This window comes from Scyliorhinus torazame, chromosome 11, assembly GCF_047496885.1.
Source record: "Scyliorhinus torazame isolate Kashiwa2021f chromosome 11, sScyTor2.1, whole genome shotgun sequence".
Classification (NCBI taxonomy): Eukaryota; Metazoa; Chordata; class Chondrichthyes; order Carcharhiniformes; family Scyliorhinidae; genus Scyliorhinus; species Scyliorhinus torazame.
The window spans coordinates 244389938-244410281 of record NC_092717.1 but is presented as its reverse complement, the minus strand read 5'-3'; the positions used below and the strand labels follow the sequence as shown (position 1 = coordinate 244410281).

Sequence of the window (20344 nt, the reverse complement as noted above, 5' to 3'; positions counted from 1 at the left end):
TAACCCTGTCCAACCTGCACGCCTTTGGACTGTGGGAGGAAACCCACGCAGACACGGGGGAGGAAGTAGAGACATAGGAAGCAGGAGCAGGCCAGTAGGACCCTGCCATTCAATATGATCGTGGATGATCCTCTATCACGAACGCCATACTCGCACTCTCCCCACATACCCCTTGATGTTTTTATCTACAAGCCGTTGTTGAGGTGAACACTACATAAATGCTTTCAGTAGCCGAGCGATTGGAGAACGCCGGCAGCATCCGATAGAGTCAGCATGGAATAATGGAGGGGAAATCATGCTTGACAAATCTACTGGAATGTTTTGAGGCTGTAACTCGCAGTCTTGACTAGGGGGACCCAGTGGATGTGGTATATTTGTACTTTCAGAAGGTTTTTGACAAAGAGAGGAGTGTGTAAAATTGAAGCACATGGGATTGGGGGTGGTGTAGTGAGATGGAGAGAAAACTGGTCAACAGACAGGAGGCAAAGAGGGAATAAACGGGCCTTTTTCCAAATGGCAGGCAGTGACTAGTGGGGTACCTCAGGGATCGGTCTTGGGACCCCAGCTGTTCACAATATATATTAACGATTTAGATGAGGGAGCTAAATGTAGTATCTACAAAATTGCAGATGACAGAAATAGGGGTGGGAGGGTGAGCTGTGAGGAGGATGCAGAGATCGTTCAATGTGATTTGGACAAATTGGGCAAATGCATGGCAGATGCAGTCTAATGTGGATCAATGTGAGGTTATCCACTTTGGTAGCAAAAACAGGAAGGGAGATTATTATCAGAATGGCCATAAATTAGGGGAGGGAGTTTGCAGCGGGACCTGGGTGTCCTCATACACCAGCCGCTGAAGGTAAGCATGCAGGTGCAGCAGGCGGTAAAGAAGGCTAATGGTACGTTGGCCTTCATTGCGAGGGGATTCGAGTACAGGAGCAGGGATGTCTTGCTACAGTTATGGCCTTGGTGAGGGGGCAGCACGGTAGCATTGTGGATAGCACAATTGCTTCACAGCTCCAGGGTCCCATGTTCGATTCCGGCTTGGGTCACTGTCTGTGTGGAGTCTGCACATCCTCCCCGTGTGTGCGTGGGTTTCCTCCGGGTGCTCCGGTTTCCTCCCACAGTCCAAAGATGTGCAGGTTAGGTGGATTGGCCATGATAAATTACCCTTAGTGTCCAAAATTGCCCTTAGTGTTGGGTGGGGTTACTGGTTTATGGGGAGAGGGTGAAGGTGTTGACCTTGGGTAGGGTGCTCTTTCCAAGAGCCGGTGCAGACTCGATGGGCCGAATGGCCTCCTTCTGCACTGTAAATTCTATGATGCCACACTAGGAATAGTGTGGGCAGTTTTGGTCTCCTTAAGTGAGGAAGGATGTTCTAGCGATAGAGGAAGTGCGGTGAAGGTTTACCAGACTGATTCCAGGGATGGCGGGACTGATGTACGAGGAGAGATTGAAACGGTTAGGATTGTATTCACTGGAGTTCTCGTAGAAAATCTATAAAATTCTAACAGGACTGTACCGGTAAGATGCAGGAAGGATGTTCCCGATGGTGGGGAGTCCAGAAACAGGGGTCATAGAGTAAGGATACGGGGTGGGCCATTTGGGATTGGGATGGGGGAGGAACTTTTTTTTACCCAGAGTGTGTTGAGCCTGTGGAATTTGCTGCCACAAAGTAGTTGAGGCCAAAACATTGTACCTCTTCAAGACGGAGTTAGGTTAGCTCTTGGGGCTAGAGGAATCAAAGGATAACGGTGGAGGGGAGAATGGCGGGAACAGGTTACTGAGTTGGATGATCAGCCATGATAATGAATAGCAAAGCAGGTTCGACGGGTCGAATGGCCTTCTCCTGCTCTTATTTTGTTCTGTGTTCTTGAGGGAAGCGGGATAAGAACACGGGGACGAATGGAGTCAGAGACATTCTGTTAGGGGAAGATGAAGACGGGTGGGAGGAGGCCCCTGAAGAGCGGAACACCAGTCTGGACCAGTTGGGCTAAATGGCCTGTTCTTGCACAACAGATTCCCGGTGGTTTGCAGCGCTGGTTTAGGGGCTGGTTTAGCACAGGGCTAAATCGCTGGCTTTGAAAGCAGACCGAGGCAGGCCAGCAGCACGGTTCAATTCCCGTACCAGCCTCCCCGAACAGGGGCCGGAATGTGGCGACTAGGGGCTTTTCACAGTAACTTCATTTGAAGCCTACTCGTGACAATAAGCGATTTTCAATGGGGGGACAGTGTGTGGGGAGCGGGGCTCAGCGGATGGCTCTTTCGCAAAAGAGCTAGCATGGGTCCAGAGGGCCGAATGTCTGCCTCCTTCTGTGCTGTAAGATTGTAGGGCATGACAAACTATCTCTACTTTCCTCCAGGCCCCATGATGCATCAGCAGGCGTCTGCCTCGCAGTACAATATGCCCCAGGGAGGGGGCCAGCATTATCCAAACCAGCCCCCCATGGGCATGATGAACCCAGTTAGCCAAGCAAATCACATGATGGGACAGAGACCGATGCCTCCGTACAGATCCGCTCAGCAAGGTGAGTTCAATGAGGGTGCAGCTGTGTGGCCAGTAATCAACTTCAGTCTGTTCCAACAGATTTATGTGTGTGCCCGTGGACGGGTGCGCCTGTGCTCGTGGGCCTGTCTATTATTGAATGATTAATTAATTGTGCAAATGCATTATGTGAAGTGTTTCTTGACATCCGGTGGGTAATTACCTCTGGAGTGATGGTTTTGCACTTTTCCACACCAAGTGTGACTTCGCGGTTACAGCAGTTGTGTGGAATCCTGTTTACGATCGTGAAAGGTGGGGGTGTTGAAACCTTTTTCCTTCGTCAGTCACATCAGGGCTTTGGTGATGTCGCCGATGAACGTTTAACCTGCCTCTATCATTATTTACGACACCCGGGCCGTTTTAATCGTGGAATATGGGGCTTCGTTTCTGTTTTAAGTATGCCAATCCGCGTCTCCGAAACAAATCCAGTGGGGAATTCAGGAGAAACTTCTTTACCCGGAGGTTGGTGGCAATGTGGAAGTGACTACCACACCCAGTGGTCGAGGTGAATAGTAAGGGTCAGGCTTTTCGCTCACAGGGGCACATTTACCGTTTTCTTTCCTCACTCGAGGGGCTGGTGAGCACGTTTTGGTCAATTAAGTGTCGGCACGGCGATTATATGGGGAAATAAAAAGCTGAGGTGTTGAGATAAGAAACTGTTCCTGAGCAGGAGTAAAGCAAAGCCACAGCAATAAATTGCTAAGTTTAAAAAAAACGAGTAAGCAATAAAAGTGACAGGTGTGAGAGGGTTGGAGTGTTTGCGTGTGCGGCTCCCGCTCCAGTCTTGAGATGCTCACCCGCTCACTCTCTCCCACTGTGAGTGGGTGCGTTTATGTGGTGATGACCATGGGACATAGAATCAGAAGTGGCCCATCGAGTCTGCTCCGCCATTCAATGAGATCATGGCTGATCTGGTATAATCCTCAACTCCACTTTCCCGCCTTATCCCCATAACGCTCGATTCCCTCACCGATTAAAACTCTCAGCCATACTTAACGCCCCAGCCTCTACAGCTCTCTGTGGTGAAGAATTCCATTGATTCACTCCCCTCTGAGAGAAGAAATTCCTCCTCATCCCTGTCTTCAATGGGTGACCCCCTTACTCTGAGATTCTGCCCTCTGGGCCCAGACTCTCCCACAAGAGGAAACATCCTCTCAGCATCGACCCTGTCAAACCGCCTGAGAATCCGATATGTCTCAATAAGGTCGCCTCTCATTCTGCTAAACTCCACTGTGTACAGACCCAACCTAATCAACCTCTCCTCATGAGAAAATCCCTCCCTACCCGGGATCAACCGAGTGAACCTTCTCTGCACTGCCTCCAATGCCAGGATATCTTTTCTTAGATGAGGGGTCCAAAGCTGTTGACAGAATTCCAGATGTGGTCTAACTAATGCCTTGTTTAGTTTTAGCAGGCCTTCCCTATTTTTAAACTCCATTCCCGTTGAAATATAAAGGCCAACATTCCATTTCCCTTCCCAATGACCTGCTGAACTTGCATGTTACCTATTTGTGATTTATACACGAGGACCCCCAAATCCCTCTGAGCTGTAGCTTTCTGCCGTCTCTCTCCATTTAAATAATATTCAGCTCCTTTATTCTTCCTACCAAAGTGCATAACTTCCTGCATTTTATTCCTCCTCTGCCACGTTTTTGCCCACTCCCCTAACCTATCTACATCTCTCTGTATCCTTGCCACTTCCTTTACCATCGATTTTTGTGTCGCCCACAAACTTGGCAATAGTGCATTCAGTGATTAATATATATGGTAAATAATTGTGCCCCCAGCACTGATCCTTGTCACCACAAGACATTGGACCAGAATTAGGCCATTCGGCCCATCGAGTCTGCTCCGCCATTCAATTATGGCTGATATGTTTCTCACCCCCATTCTCCTGCCTTCTCCCCATAACCCCTGATCCCCTTATTAACCAAGAACCTATCAATCTCTATCTTAAAGACACTCAGTGAATTGGCCTCCACAGCCTTCTGCGGCAAAGAGATCCACATATTCACCACCCTCTGGCTGAAGAAATTCTTCCTTATCTCTGTTTTAAAGGATGATCCCTTCAGTCTAGTTTTTCCCACTTGTGGAAGCATCCTCTCCAGGTTCATAGAATTTACAGTGCAGAAGGAGGCCATTCGGCCCATTGAGTTTGCACTGGCTTTGGAAGGAGCACCCCACTTAAGCCCACACCTCCACCCTGTCCCAGTAACCCCACCGAACCGAAGGGAAATTTAGCATGGCCAATCCACCTAACCTGCACATCTTTAGACTGTGGGAGGAAACCGGAGCACCTGGAGGAAACCCACGCAGACACGGGGAGAACGGGCAGACTCCGCACAGACAGTGACCCAAGCCAGGAATCGAACCTGGGACCCCGGAGCTGTGAAGCAACAGTACTAACCACTGTGCTACCGTGCCACCCATCAGTCTTATCCAGGCCTCACAGTATCCTGTAAGGTTCAATAAGATCCCCCATCATCCTTCTAAACTCCAACGAGTACAGACCCAGAGTCCTCAACCGTTCCTCATACGACAAGTTCTTCATTCCAGGGATCATTCTTGTCAACCTCCTCTGGACCCTTTCCAAGACCAGCACATCCTTCCTGAGATACGGGGCCCAAAACTGGTCACCATGCTCCAAACGGGGTCTGACCAGAGCCTTGTACAGCCTTAGAAGTACATCCCTGGACTTGTATTCTAGCCCTCGTGACATGAATGCTAACATTGCATTTGCCTTCCTTTTATAAAGAAAATTTAAAATCCCCAATTCTTTTTTTTTTCCTATCAAGGGACAATTGAGCGTGGGTCCTCGACGCCGTGATGCAGCAGTGCTAACCACTGTGCCACCATCTGTCCCACTTTGCCTTCCTAACTGCTGACTGAACCTGCAAATTAACCTTAAGAGAATTCTGAACTAGGCTCCCAAGTCCCTTTGTGCTTCAGATTTCCGAAGCCTTTCCCATTTAGAAAACAGTCTCTGCCTCTATTCTTCCTACCAAAGTGCATAACTTTACCATCTGCCACTTTGCCCACTCTCCTAGCCTGTCCAAGTCCTTCTACAGCCCCCCTACTTCCTCAATACTACCTGTCCCTCTGCATATCTTTGTATCATCTGCAAACTTAGCACCAATGCCCTCAGTTTCTTTTTCCAGATCATTAATATATATCGTGAATAGCTGTGGTCCCAACACTGACCCCTGCGGAACACCACTAGTCACCGGCTACCATCCTGAAAAGGACCCCTTTATCCCCATTCTCTGCCTTCTGCCAGTCAGCCAATCCTCTATCCATGCCAGTACCTTGCCCCTAACACCATGGGCTCTTATTTAGCAGCGTCCTGTATGACATCTTGTCAAAGGCCTTCTGGAAATCTAAGTGGATCACATCCACTGGTTCTCCTTTGTCTAACTTTCTTGTTACCTCCTCAAAGAATTCTAAACGATTTGTCAGGTATGACCTCGTCTTGACGAAGCCGTGCTGACTCAGTCCTATTTTATCATGCACTTCTAAGTACTCCGCAATTTCATCCTTAATAATAGATTCTAAAAGCTTACCAACAATTGACATCAGACTAACTGGCCTATAATTTCCTGTCTTCTGCCTCCCTCCCTTCTTAAACAGTGGTGTTGCAATAGTCACTTTCCAGTCCTCTGGGACCCTTCCTGCCTCCAGTGATTCCTGAAAGATCATCGCCAATGCCTCCACAATCTCCTCAGCTATCTCCTTCAGAACCCTGGGGTGTAGTCCATCCGCTCCAGGTGACTTATCCACCTTCAGACCTTTCAGTTTCCCCAGAACCTTCTCCTTAGTAATGGTCACTGCACACACCTCTGCCCCCTGGTTCTCCGGGAGCTCTGGCATCCCACTGGTGTCTTCCACCGTGAAGACTGATGCAAAGTAACTATTCAGTTCCTCTGCCATTTCTTTGATTCCCATTATTACTTTTCCAGCCACATTTTCCAGTCGTGCAATATCTATTTTTGCCTCTCTCTTACCTTTATATTGAAAAAAACTCTTCCTATCTTCTTTTATATTACTAGCTAGCTTGCACTCCTATTTCATCTTCTCCCCCCTTATTGCTTTTTTAGTTGTCCTCTGCTCGCTTTTAAAGGCTTCCCAATCCTCTGGCTTCCCACCAATCCTCGCCATTTTGTATGCTTTTGCTTTTAGTCAGCCATGGATGCCTCGTCCTCCCTTAGCATGTTTCCTCCTCCTTGGGATGAATTTCTTTTGTCCCTCCCACAGAGTCCCCCAAAACCCCTGCCATTGCTGTTCCACTGTCTTCCCTGCTGGGCTCCTCCTCCAATCAACTCTGGCCAGCTCCTCCCTCATGTCTTTGTAGTTACCCTTATTTAATTGTAATACCGTTACATCTGATTGCAGCTTCTCCCTCTCAAACTGCAGGGTAAATTCTATCATATTGTGGTCACTGCTCCCTAAGGGTTCCTTCACCTTAAGTTCCCTAATCAAGTCTGCCTCATTACACATCACCAGATCAAGAATTGCCTGTTCCCTAATAGGCTCTGTCACAAGCTGCTCCAAAAAACCATCTCTTGGACATTCCACAAATTCCTTTTCTTGGGATCCACTACCAACCTGATTTTCCCAGTCCAGCTGCATATTGAAGTCCCCCATGATTATTGTAATATTGCCTTTTTTTACATGCCTTTTCTATCTCCTGATTTATTTTCTGCCCCACATCCTGACTATCGCCTGGGGCCTGCACATAACTCCCATCAGGGTCTTTTTACCTTTGCGATTCCTCAATTCTACCCGCAGATTCTACGCCTTCCGACCCTATATCGCTTCTTGTTATTGATTTAAGTTCATTTCTTACTCGGAAGGCACCCCCGCCCCCTTTGCCCATCTGCCTGGCCTTTCGATAGGACACATATCCGTGTTTATTTGGATCCCAGCCCTGATCCCCTTGCAGCCACGTCTCTGTGATGCCCACAACATCGGACCGGCCAATTTCAATGTGCGCAACAAGCTCGTTTGTTCCGTATACAGCGCGCATTTAGGAACAACGCCCTCAGCCCCGCGTTGTCTGCCTCCCTTCTCACAGTTGTCCCCTTTTTTGCTCTGCCTGAATTTAGATTCCTGCCACCTTCTATCCTTTCTATTACGTGGTCTGGAAACTTTACTAAACTCTGCTGAGCACCTCGGCCCCTTTAACTGTTTAACGTCCTCGTCATTTTCTACCTTTTCCTTTTAACTTCGATTTTCTAATTCTCCACACAACTGAACCCCCCTCCCACTATTTAGTTTAAAGCCCTATCTTCAACCCTCATTCTGCAATTCGTCAGGACGCTGATCCCAGCTTGATTCGGGTGAAGACCGTCCCAGCGGAACAGCTGCCTCCTTCCCCGGTGCTGGTGCCGATGTGCCATGAATTCAAACCCATTCCTCCCACACCGACCTTTGAGCCGCGCATTAACCTCTAATCTTATTGACCCCGTGCGTCAGGTAGTAATCCGGGGATTATTACCTTTTTTGGTGCTGCTTGTTAATTTAGCCCCGAGCTGTTCATATTCCTTCAGCCGAACCTCTATTTTTGTTCTACCTGTATCTAGTTACAGGGTGCCATCCCAACTCTGTCTTCTATCAGTTAGTCAATCCTCCATACATATTAATATATTATCCCCAACACCATGGATTCTTCTGGTTTTTTTAGAAAATATTTTATTGAGGCATTTATCATTTTAACATTTTTAAAAAAAATTTTAATTAAATATTTTATTGAAAATTTTTGGTCAACCAACACAGTACATTGTGCATCCTTTACACAATATTATAACAACACAAATAACAATGACCTATTTTATAAACAAAAAATGAATAAATAATAAATAACAAAAATGAAAACTAGCCCTAATTGGCAACTGCCTTGGCACAAGTAACACTCTCCAAAAATATAATTTAACAGTCCAATATATAATTATCTGTAGCAACGACCTATACATATTATACAGTATATATTAACAACCCTGAGAGTCCTTCTGGTTCCTCCTCCCCCGATCCTGGGCTGCTGCTGCTGCCTTCTTTTTCCCATTCCGTCTATCTTTCTGCGAGGTATTCGATGAACGGTTGCCACCGCCTGGTGAACCCTTGAGCCGACCCCCTTAGAACAAACTTAATCCGCTCTAGCTTTATAAACCCTGCCATGTCATTTATCCAGGTCTCCACCCCCGGGGACTTGGCTTCTTTCCACATTAGCAATATCCTGCGCCGGGCTACTAGGGACGCAAAGGCCAAAACATCGGCCTCTCTCGCCTCCTGCACTCCCGGCTCTTGTGCAACCCCAAATATAGCCAACCCCCAGCTTGGTTCGACCCGGACTCCTACTACTTTTGAAAGCACCTTTGTCACCCCCATCCAAAACCCCTGTAGTGCCGGGCATGACCAAAACATATGGGTATGATTCGCTGGGCTTCTCGAGCACCTCGCACACCTATCCTCCACCCCAAAAAATTTACTGAGCCGTGCTCCAGTCATATGTGCCCTGTGTAATACCTTAAACTGAATCAGGCTTAGCCTGGCACACGAGGACGACGGGTTTACCCTGCTTAGGGCATCTGCCCACAGCCCCTCCTCGATCTCCTCACCCAGCTCTTCTTCCCATTTCCCTTTTAGTTCATCTACCATAGTCTCCCCTTCGTCCCTCATTTCCCTATATATATCTGACACCTTACCATCCCCCACCCATGTCTTTGAGATCACTCTGTCCTGCACCTCTTGTGTCGGGAGCTGCGGGAATTCCCTCACCTGTTGCCTCGCAAAAGCCCTCAGTTGCATATACCTGAATGCATTCCCTTGGGGCAACCCATATTTCTCGGTCAGCGCTCCCAGACTCGCGAACTTCCCATCCACAAACAGATCTTTCAGTTGCGTTATTCCTGCTCTTTGCCACATTCCATATCCCCCATCCATTCCCCCCGGGGCAAACCTATGGTTGTTTCTTATCGGGGACCCCCCCCCAAGGCTCCAGTCTTTCCCCTATGCCGCCTCCACTGTCCCCAAATCTTCAGTGTAGCCACCGCCACCGGGCTTGTGGTGTAGTTCCTCGGTGAGAACGGCAATGGGGCTGTCACCATAGCCTGTAGGCTAGTCCCCCTACAGGACGCCCTCTCTAATCTCTTCCACGCCGCTCCCTCCTCCTCTCCCATCCACTTACTCACCATTGAAATATTAGCGGCCCAATAATACTCACTTAGGCTCGGTAGTGCCAGCCCCCCCCTATCCCTGCTACGCTGTAAGAATCCCTTCCTCACTCTCGGGGTCTTCCCGGCCCACACAAAACCCATGATGCTCTTTTCAATCCTTTTAAAAAAAGCCTTCGTGATCACCACCGGGAGGCACTGAAACACAAAGAGGAATCTCGGGAGGACCACCATCTTAACCGCCTGCACCCTCCCTGCCATTGACAGGGATACCATATCCCATCTCTTGAAATCCTCCTCCATCTGTTCCACCAACCGCGTTAAATTTAACCTATGCAATGTGCCCCAATTCTTAGCTATCTGGATCCCCAGGTAACGAAAGTCCCTTGTTACCTTCCTCAACGGTAGGTCCTCTATTTCTCTACTCTGCTCCCCTGGATGCACCACAAACAACTCACTTTTCCCCATGTTCAATTTATACCCTGAAAAATCCCCAAACTCCCCAAGTATCCGCATTATTTCTGGCATCCCCTCCGCCGGGTCCGCCACGTATAGTAGCAAATCGTCCGCATACAAAGATACCCGGTGCTCTTCTCCTCCCCTAAGTACTCCCCTCCACTTCTTGGAACCCCTCAACGCTATCGCCAGGGGCTCAATCGCCAGTGCAAACAATAATGGGGACAGAGGGCATCCCTGCCTTGTCCCTCTATGGAGCCGAAAATATGCAGATCCCCGTCCATTCGTGACCACGCTCGCCACTGGGGCCCTATACAACAGCTGCACCCATCTAACATACCCCTCTCCAAAACCAAATCTCCTCAACACCTCCCACAAATAATCCCACTCCACTCTATCAAATACTTTCTCGGCATCCATCGCCACTACTATCTCCGTTCCTCCCTCTGGTGGGGCCATCATCATTACCCCTAACAACCTCCGTATATTCGTGTTCAGCTGTCTCCCCTTCACAAACCCAGTTTGGTCCTCGTGGACCACCCCCGGGACACATTCCACTATTCTCATTGCCATTACCTTGGCCAGGACCTTGGCATCTACATTTAGGAGGGAAATAGGTCTATAGGACCCGCAATGTAGCGGGTCCTTTTCCCTCTTTAAGAGAAGCGATATCGTTGCTTCAGACATAGTCGGGGGCAGTTGTCCCCTTTCCTTTGCCTCATTAAAGGTCCTCGTCAGTACCGGGGCGAGCAAGTCCACATATTTTCTATAGAATTCGACTGGGAATCCATCCGGTCCCGGGGCCTTTCCCGCCTGCATGCTCCTAATTCCTTTCACCACTTCTTCTACCTCGATCTGTGCTCCCAGTCCCACCCTTTCCTGCTCTTCCACCTTGGGAAATTCCAGCCGATCCAAGAAGCCCATCATTCTCCCCCTCCCATCCGGGGGTTGAGCTTCATATAATTTTTTATAAAATGTCTTGAACACTCCATTCACTCTCTCCGCTCCCCGCTCCATCTCTCCTTCCTCATCCCTCACTCCCCCTATTTCCCTCGCTGCTCCCCTTTTCCTCAATTGGTGTGCCAGCAACCTGCTCGCCTTCTCCCCATATTCGTACTGTACACCCTGTGCCTTCCTCCATTGTGCCTCTGCAGTGCCTGTAGTCAGCAAGTCAAATTCTACATGTAGCCTTTGCCTTTCCCTGTACAGTCCCTCCTCCGGTGCTTCCGCATATTGTCTGTCCACCCTCAAAAGTTCTTGCAGCAACCGCTCCCGTTCCTTACTCTCCTGCTTCCCTTTATGTGCCCTTATTGATATCAGCTCCCCTCTAACCACCGCCTTCAACGCCTCCCAGACCACTCCCACCTGGACCTCCCCATTATCATTGAGTTCCAAGTACTTTTCAATGCACCCCCTCACCCTTAGACACACCCCCTCATCTGCCATTAGTCCCATGTCCATTCTCCAGGGTGGGCGCCCTCCTGTTTCCTCCCCTATCTCCAAGTCCACCCAGTGTGGAGCGTGATCCGAAATGGCTATAGCCGTATACTCCGTTCCCCTCACCTTCGGGATCAATGCCCTACCCAGCACAAAAAAGTCTATTCGCGAGTAGACTTTATGGACATAGGAGAAAAACGAGAACTCCTTACTCCTAGGTCTGCTAAATCTCCACGGGTCTACACCTCCCATCTGCTCCATAAAATCTTTAAGCACCTTGGCTGCTGCCGGCCTCCTTCCAGTCCTGGACTTCGACCTATCCAGCCCTGGTTCCAACACCGTATTAAAATCTCCCCCCATTATCAGCTTTCCCATCTCTAGGTCCGGAATGCGTCCTAGCATCCGCCTCATAAAATTGGCATCATCCCAGTTCGGGGCATATACGTTTACCAAAACCACCGTCTCCCCCTGTAGTTTGCCACTCACCATCACGTATCTGCCCCCGTTATCCGCCACTATAGTCTTTGCCTCGAACATTACCCGCTTCCCCACTAATATAGCCACCCCCCTGTTTTTCGCATCTAGCCCCGAATGGAACACCTGCCCCACCCATCCTTTGCGTAGCCTAACCTGGTCTATCAGTTTCAGGTGCGTTTCCTGTAACATAACCACATCTGCCTTAAGTTTCTTAAGGTGTGCGAGTACCCGTGCCCTCTTTATCGGCCCGTTCAGCCCTCTCGCGTTCCACGTGATCAGCCGAGTTGGGGGGCTTCCTACCCCCCCCCCCCTTGTCGATTAGCCATCACCTTTTTCCAGCTCCTCACCCAGTTCCCACGCAGCTGTATCTCCCCCAGGCGGTGCCCCCCCGCCCATCCTCTCCCATACCAGCTCCCCCCTCTCCCCAGCAGCAGCAACCCAGTAATTCCCCCCTCCCACCCCCCCCGCTAGATCCCCCGCTAGCGTAATTACTCCCCCCATGTTGCTCCCAGAAGTCAGCAAACTCTGGCTGACCTCGGCTTCCCCCCGTGACCTCGGCTCGCACCGTGCGACGCCCCCTCCTTCCTGCTTCTCTATTCCCGCCATGATTATCATAGCGCGGGAACCAAGCCCGCGCTTCTCCCTTGGCCCCGCCCCCAATGGCCAACGCCCCATCTCCTCCACCTCCCCTCCTCCCCCATCACCACCTGTGGGAGAGAGAAAAGTTACCACATCGCAGGATTAGTACATAAAACCCCTCTTTGCCCCCCACATTCGCCCCACCACTTTGTTCGAACGTTCTTTTTAATAACCCGCTCATTCCAGTTTTTCTTCCACAATAAAAGTCCACGCTTCATCCGCCGTCTCAAAGTAGTGGTGCCTCCCTCGATATGTGACCCACAGTCTTGCCGGTTGCAGCATTCCAAATTTTATCTTCTTTTTATGAAGCACCGCCTTGGACCGATTAAAGCTCGCCCTCCTTCTCGCCACCTCCGCACTCCAGTCTTGATAAACGCGGATCACCGCGTTCTCCCATTTACTGCTCCGAGTTTTCTTCGCCCATCTAAGGACCATTTCTCTATCCTTAAAACGGAGGAATCTCACCACTATGGCTCTGGGAATTTCTCCTGCTCTCGGTCCTCGCGCCATCACTCGGTATGCTCCCTCCACCTCCAACGGACCCGCCGGGGCCTCCGCTCCCATTAACGAGTGCAGCATCGTGCTCACATATGCCCCGACGTCCGCTCCCTCCACACCTTCAGGAAGACCAAGAATCCTCAGGTTGTTCCTCCTTGCGTTGTTTTCCAGTGCCTCCAACCTTTCCACACATCGTTTCTGATGTGCCTCCTGCGTCTCCGTCTTCACCACCAGGCCCTGTATATCGTCCTCATTCTCGGCTGCCTTTGCCTTCACGACCCGAAGCTCCCGCTCCTGGGTCTTTTGTTCCTCCTTTAGCCCTTCGATCGCCTGTAGTATCGGGGCCAACAGCTCTTTCTTCATTTCCTTTTTGATCTCTTCCACACAGCATTTCAAGAACTCTTGTTGTTCAGGGCCCCATGTTAAACTGCCACCTTCCGACGCCATCTTGGTTTTTGCTTGCCTTCCTTGCCGCTGTTCTAAAGGATCCACTGCAATCCGGCCACTTTCTCCTCCTTTTTCCATCCGTATCCAGGGGGGATTCCCTTCTGGTTTACCGCACAGTGTTTTTAGCCGTCAAAATTGCCGTTGGGGCTCCTATCAAGAGCCCAAAAGTCCGTTTCACAGGGAGCTGCCGAAACGTGCGACTCAGCTGGTCATCGCCGCACCCGGAAGTCCATTTTAACATTTTAAACAACAGAGAATCCAACACACGCAAAAACCCACAATAACACTCCCAGCTCCCCCAGCCCTAAACCCATACATCAGATTCCTTGCCCTTATTCGGCACTTCCATGCCCCCCTCCTCCAGTCCCTCCATCCCAGCAAAATCCGTCTCCAGGCCACCAGGGAGGCAAAGGCCGAAACATCGGCCTTTTCCCCCCCTCCCCCCGGGCTCCCAGATCTTCCGACACTCCAAATATTGTCACCTCTGGACTCGGAGCCACCCTCCCCCTCAGGACCTCTGACATGACATCTGAAAATCCCAGCCAATATCCCCTCAGCCTAGGACACACCCAAAACATGGGCACATGGTTCGCAGGACTCCTCCCACACCTGCCCCCACCTCCTCAAAAAACCTGCTCATCCGGGACACAGTCATACGAGCCCTGGGGACCACCTTGAAATGGGTCAGGCTGAGCCTGGCACACGACGAGGATTCTTTGACTCTCCTCAGGGCCTTCTCCCATAACCCGACTTCCAACTCCCCTCCCAGCTCTTCCTCCCACTTCCTCTTCACCTCCCCAACTGGGACCCCTTCCCACTCCATCAGTTCCTTATATATTTCCGAGACCCTCCCCTTCCCGACCCGTTTTTGACATCGCCTTATCCTGTAGTCCCCTTAGAGGGAGGCGAGGGACACCCCGGATCTGCCTCTGAACAAAATCCCGCACCTGCAGGTACCAGAACCCGTTCCCACCCGGTAACGCAAACTCCTCCTCGAGCTCCTCCAGGCCCGGGAGACCCTCCTCAGTGAAGAGATCCCCAAATCACTCATTCACTGCCTGCTACCACCCCATGAAGCCCCCCCCCTGCTGCCGCCTCCAGAAGCCCCCGTCCAGCCCCCCCCGCTGCCACCTCCTGAAGCCCCTGTCCAACCCCCCCCCCCGCTGCCACCTCCTGAAGCCCCTGTCCAACCCCCCCCCCCGCTGCCACCTCCTGAAGCTCCTGTCCAGCCCCCCCCAGCTGCCACCTCCGGAAGCCCCCCCCCCCCCGCTGCCACCTCCTGAAGCCCCCGTCCAGCCCCCCCCCCGCTGCCACCTCCTGAAGCCCCCCCCCCCCGCTGCCACCTCCTGAAGCTCCTGTCCAGCCCCCCCGCTGCCATCTCCTGAAGCCCCCCCCCCCCCCGCTGCCACCTCCTGAAGCCCCTGTCCAGCCCCCCCCGCTGCCACCTCCTGAAGCCCCTGTCCAGCCCCCCCCGCTGCCACCTCCTGAAGCCCCTGTCCAGCCCCCCCCGCTGCCACCTCCTGAAGCCCCCGTCCAGCCCCCCCCGCTGCCACCTCCTGAAGCCCCTGTCCAGCCCCCCCGCTGCCACCTCCTGAAGCCACCCCCCCCCCCCGCTGCCACCTCCTGAAGCTCCTGTCCAGCCCCCCCGCTGCCACCTCCTGAAGCCCCCCCCCCCCCGCTGCCACCTCCTGAAGCTCCTGTCCAGCCCCCCCCCCGCTGCCACCTCCTGAAGCCCCCCCCCCCCCCCCCCCCCCCCCCCCTGCTGCCACCTCCTGAAGCCCCTGTCCAGCCCCCCCGGAGCGAACCGGTGATTGTCACAGATCGGTGACCACAGCCCCCCCCTCCAGTCCCATGTGCCGGCGGGAATGGCAGAGGTGCCGTTAACAGAGCATCCAGACTCGTACCCTTGAAAGAAGCCGCCTCCACTCGCTCCCACACCGACCCCTCCCCCACTCCCCATTCCCTAACCATCGGTATATTAGCCACCCAGTAGTACTTCACCATGGACTCTTCTTATTCAGTAGCCCTTTCTGCGGAACCTGATCGAATACAAGAGCGAAACCGGAGATTGGGAGTAATTCCCCTCTCACTCCCTCGCTGCCTCGCCCTCCCTCGCTGCCTCGCTCTCCCTCCCTCGCTGACTCGCTCTCCCTCCCTCGCTGACTCGCTCTCCCTCCCTCGCTGACTCGCTCTCCCTCCCTCGCTGACTCGCTCTCCCTCCCTCGCTGACTCGCCCTCCCTCCCTCGCTGCCTCGCTCTCCCTCCCTCGCTGACTCGCCCTCCCTCCCTCGCTGACTCGCTCTCCCTCCCTCGCTGACTCGCCCTCCCTCCCTCGCTGACTCGCCCTCCCTCCCTCGCTGCCTCGCCCTCCCTCCCTCGCTGCCTCGCCCTCGCTCCCTCGCTGACTCGCCCTCCCTCCCTCGCTGCCTCGCCCTCCCTCCCTCGCTGCCTCGCCCTCGCTCCCTCGCTGACTCGCTCTCCCTCCCTCGCTGACTCGCTCTCCCTCCCTCGCTGACTCGCCCTCCCTCCCTCGCTGCCTCGCCCTCCCTCCCTCGCTGACTCGCTCTCCCTCCCTCGCTGCCTCGCTCTCCCTCCCTCGCTGACTCGCTCTCCCTCCCTCGCTGACTCGCTCTCCCTCCCTCGCTCTCCCTCCCTCGCTGACTCGCCCTCCCTCCCTCGCTGCCTCGCTCTCCCTCCCTCGCTGCCTCGCTCTCCCTCCCTCGCTGACTCGCTCTCCCTCCCTCGCTGACTCGCTCTCCCTCCCTCGCTGACTCGCCCTCCCTCCCTCGCTGCCTCGCTCTCCCTCCCTCGCTGACTCGCCCTCCCTCCCTCGCTGACTCGCCCTCCCTCCCTCGCTGACTCGCTCTCCCTCCCTCGCTGACTCGCCCTCCCTCCCTCGCTGACTCACTCTCCCTCCCTCGCTGACTCGCTCTCGCTGCCTCGCTCTCCCTCCCTCGCTGCCTCGCTCTCCCTCCCTCGCTGACTCACTCACCCTCCCTCGCTGCCTCGCTCTCCCTCCCTCGCTCTCTCTCCCTCGCTGCCTCGCTCTCCCTCCCTCGCTGCCTCGCTCTCCCTCCCTCGCTGACTCGCTCTCCCTCCCTCGCTGACTCGCCCTCCCTCCCTCGCTGACTCGCCCTCCCTCCCTCGCTGCCTCGCTCTCCCTCCCTCGCTGACTCGCCCTCCCTCCCTCGCTGCCTCGCTCTCCCTCCCTCGCTGACTCGCCCTCCCTCGCTGACTCGCCCTCCCTCCCTCGCTGACTCACTCTCCCTCCCTCGCTGCCTCGCTCTCGCTGCCTCGCTCTCACTCCCTCGCTGCCTCGCCCTCCCTCGCTGACTCGCTCTCCCTCCCTCGCTGACTCGCCCTCCCTCCCTCGCTGACTCGCTCTCCCTCCCTCGCTGCCTCGCCCTCCCTCCCTCGCTGACTCGCTCTCCCTCCCTCGCTGACTCGCCCTCCCTCCCTCGCTGCCTCGCTCTCCCTCCCTCGCTGCCTCGCTCTCCCTCCCTCGCTGACTCGCTCTCCCTCCCTCGCTGACTCGCTCTCCCTCCCTCGCTGACTCGCCCTCCCTCCCTCGCTGCCTCGCCCTCCCTCCCTCGCTGACTCGCCCTCCCTCCCTCGCCCTCCCTCCCTCGCCCTCCCTCCCTCGCTGACTCGCTCTCCCTCCCTCGCTGACTCGCCCTCCCTCCCTTGCTGACTCACTCTCCCTCCCTCGCTGCCTCGCTCTCGCTGCCTCGCTCTCACTCCCTCGCTGCCTCGCCCTCCCTCGCTGACTCGCTCTCCCTCCCTCGCTGACTCGCCCTCCCTCCCTCGCTGACTCGCTCTCCCTCCCTCGCTGCCTCGCCCTCCCTCCCTCGCTGCCTCGCCCTCCCTCCCTCGCTGACTCGCCCTCCCTCGCTGACTCGCCCTCCCTCCCTCGCTGCCTCGCTCTCCCTCCCTCGCTGCCTCGCTCTCCCTCCCTCGCTGACTCGCTCTCCCTCCCTCGCTGACTCGCTCTCCCTCCCTCGCTGGCTCGCTCTCCCTCCCTCGCTGACTCGCCCTCCCTCCCTCGCTGACTCGCTCTCCCTCCCTCGCTGCCTCGCCCTCCCTCCCTCGCTGACTCGCCCTCCCTCTCTCGCCCTCCCTCCCTCGCTGCCTCGCCCTCCCTCACTCGCTGCCTCGCCCTCGCTGCCTCGCCCTCCCTCACTGCCTCGCTCTCCCTCCCTCGCTGCCTCGCCCTCCCGCCCTCGCAGCCTCGCTCTCCCTCCCTCGCAGCCTCGCTCTCCCTCGCAGCCTCGCTCTCCCTCCCTCGCTCTCCCTCCCTCGCTGCCTCGCTCTCCCTCCCTCGCTGCCTCGCTCTCCCTCCCTCGCTGCCTCGCTCTCCCTCCCTCGCTGCCTCGCTCTCCCTCCCTCGCTGCCTCGCTCTCCCTCCCTCGCTGCCTCGCTCTCCCTCCCTCGCTGCCTCGCTCTCCCTCCCTCGCTGCCTCGCTCTCCCTCCCTCGCTGTCTCACTCTCCCTCCCTCGCTGCCTCGCTCTCCCTCCCTCGCTGCCTCGCTCTCCCTCCCTCGCTGCCTCGCTCTCCCTCCCTCGCTGCCTCACTCTCCCTCCCTCGCTGCCTCGCTCTCCCTCCCTCGCTGCCTCGCTCCCAGGTTCGCCCTCCCTCCCTCGCTCCCAGGTTCGCCCTCCCTCGCTCCCAGCTTCCCTCTCCCTCGCTCCCAGGTACGCCCTCCCTCGCTCCCAGGTTCGCCCTCCCTCCCTCGCTCCCAGGTTCGCCCTCCCTCGCTCCCAGGTTCTCCCTCCCTCGCTCCCAGGTTCTCCCTCCCTCGCTCCCAGGCTCCCTCTCCCTCGCTCCCAGGTTCCCTCTCCCTCGCTCCCAGGTTCTCCCTCCCTCGCTCCCAGGCTCCCTCTCCCTCGCTCCCAGGTTCGCCCTCCCTCCCTCGCTCCCAGGTTCGCCCTCCCTCGCTCCCAGGTTCGCCCTCCCTCGCTCCCAGGTTCTCCCTCCCTCGCTCCCAGGCTCCCTCTCCCTCGCTCCCAGGTTCTCCCTCCCTCGCTCCCAGGCTCCCTCTCCCTCGCTCCCAGGTTCCCTCTTCCTCGCTCCCAGGTTCGCCCTCCCTCGCTCCCAGGTTCCCTCTCCCTCGCTCCCAGGTTCGCCCTCCCTCGCTCCCAGGTTCGCCCTCCCTCGCTCCCAGGTTCGCCCTCCCTCGCTCCCAGGTTCCCTCTCCCTCGCTCCCAGGTTCGCCCTCCCTCGCTCCCAGGTTCCCTCTCCCTCGCTCCCAGGTTCCCTCTCCCTCGCTCCCAGGTTGCCTCTCCCTCGCTCCCAGGTTCCCTCTCCCTCGCTCCCAGGTTCGCCCTCCCTCGCTCCCAGGTTCCCTCTCCCTCGCTCCCAGCTTCCCTCTCCCTCGCTCCCAGCTTCCCTCTCCCTCGCTCCCAGCTTCGCCCTCCCTCGCTCCCAGGTTCGCCCTCCCTCGCTCCCAGGTTCGCCCTCCCTCGCTCCCAGGTTCGCCCTCCCTCGCTCCCAGGTTCGCCCTCCCTCGCTCCCAGGTTCGCCCTCCCTCGCTCCCAGGTTCTCCCTCCCTCGCTCCCAGGTTCTCCCTCCCTCGCTCCCAGGTTCTCCCTCCCTCGCTCCCAGGCTCCCTCTCCCTCGCTCCCAGGTTCGCCCTCCCTCGCTGCCTTGCTCTCCCTCCCTCGCTCCCAGGTTCCCTCTCCCTCGCTCCCAGGTTCCCTCTCCCTCGCTCCCAGGTTCGCCCTCCCTCGCTCCCAGGTTCCCTCTCCCTCGCTCCCAGGTTCGCCCTCCCTCGCTCCCAGGTTCCCTCTCCCTCGCTCCCAGCTTCCCTCTCCCTCGCTCCCAGCTTCCCTCTCCCTCGCTCCCAGCTTCGCCCTCCCTCGCTCCCAGGTTCGCCCTCCCTCGCTCCCAGGTTCGCCCTCCCTCGCTCCCAGGTTCGCCCTCCCTCGCTCCCAGCTTCCCTCTCCCTCGCTCCCAGCTTCCCTCTCCCTCGCTCCCAGCTTCCCACTCCCTCGCTCTCCCTTGCTCCCCGTCTCTCACTCTCCCCCTCCCTCGGGCGCCCTCGTCCGTGCGCTCCCCCACCATTGGTAGAAGTCCAACAGGTTTGTTTCAAACACTAGCTTTCGGAGCGCACTCCTTCCTCAGGTGAATCTGATGCACTGCAGGAACTCACCAAGGCTCCTGCGCAGAACCTTCCCAACCTCTGTACCACCTAGAAGGACGGGTGCAGCAGGTCCTTGGGGACACCACTACCTGCAGGGTCTCCTCCAGGCCACACACCAAGCTCACCTGGAGAAACATCGCCGTCAAAACCCTGCAGTTGCAACAGTCGGCCCAAGAAATTGGCTCCCACCCTCTACCCAAGGAGTCGACACGTAATGCTGGTCTAGTCAGCAACACTCGTTACATGAACAATGTTTTATAAAAATAAAAAAAATCTGGCAACCTGCCCAGTTCTTCTAAAAGGGATCGTCTGTATTCTAACAATAAAAGGACAAATGCAGATTAAGAGTGTGGAAGGTATTGTCTGCCTGTTTGTTTCTTCACCTGAATTCCACCGCCTCCCGATGTGTGGTCTGGTGTGTGCTCTTTCCCAGAATCAGCATTGCGACTGTCTGGTGACGGTGTGTCTGTGTGAAAATCCAGCGGACAATTTGACGCGAATCACGGGAATGTTTGCCGTCGCTCTCTGACGAAAGTGCT

The 20344-nt window shown here is 55.3% G+C and overlaps 1 protein-coding gene across 4 annotated transcripts in view; it reads left to right on the top strand.

Moving 5' to 3' along the window:
* LOC140385888 (protein SSXT-like) overlaps positions 1–20344 on the top strand; it is a 118258-nt gene that overhangs the window by 36820 nt on the left and 61094 nt on the right. For all 4 annotated transcript variants that reach the window (XM_072468502.1, XM_072468504.1, XM_072468505.1 and 1 more), the window contains exon 5: positions 2364–2528. In XM_072468502.1, the coding sequence (XP_072324603.1) occupies positions 2364–2528 (165 nt within the window). The remainder of the gene's footprint in view (positions 1–2363; positions 2529–20344) is intronic.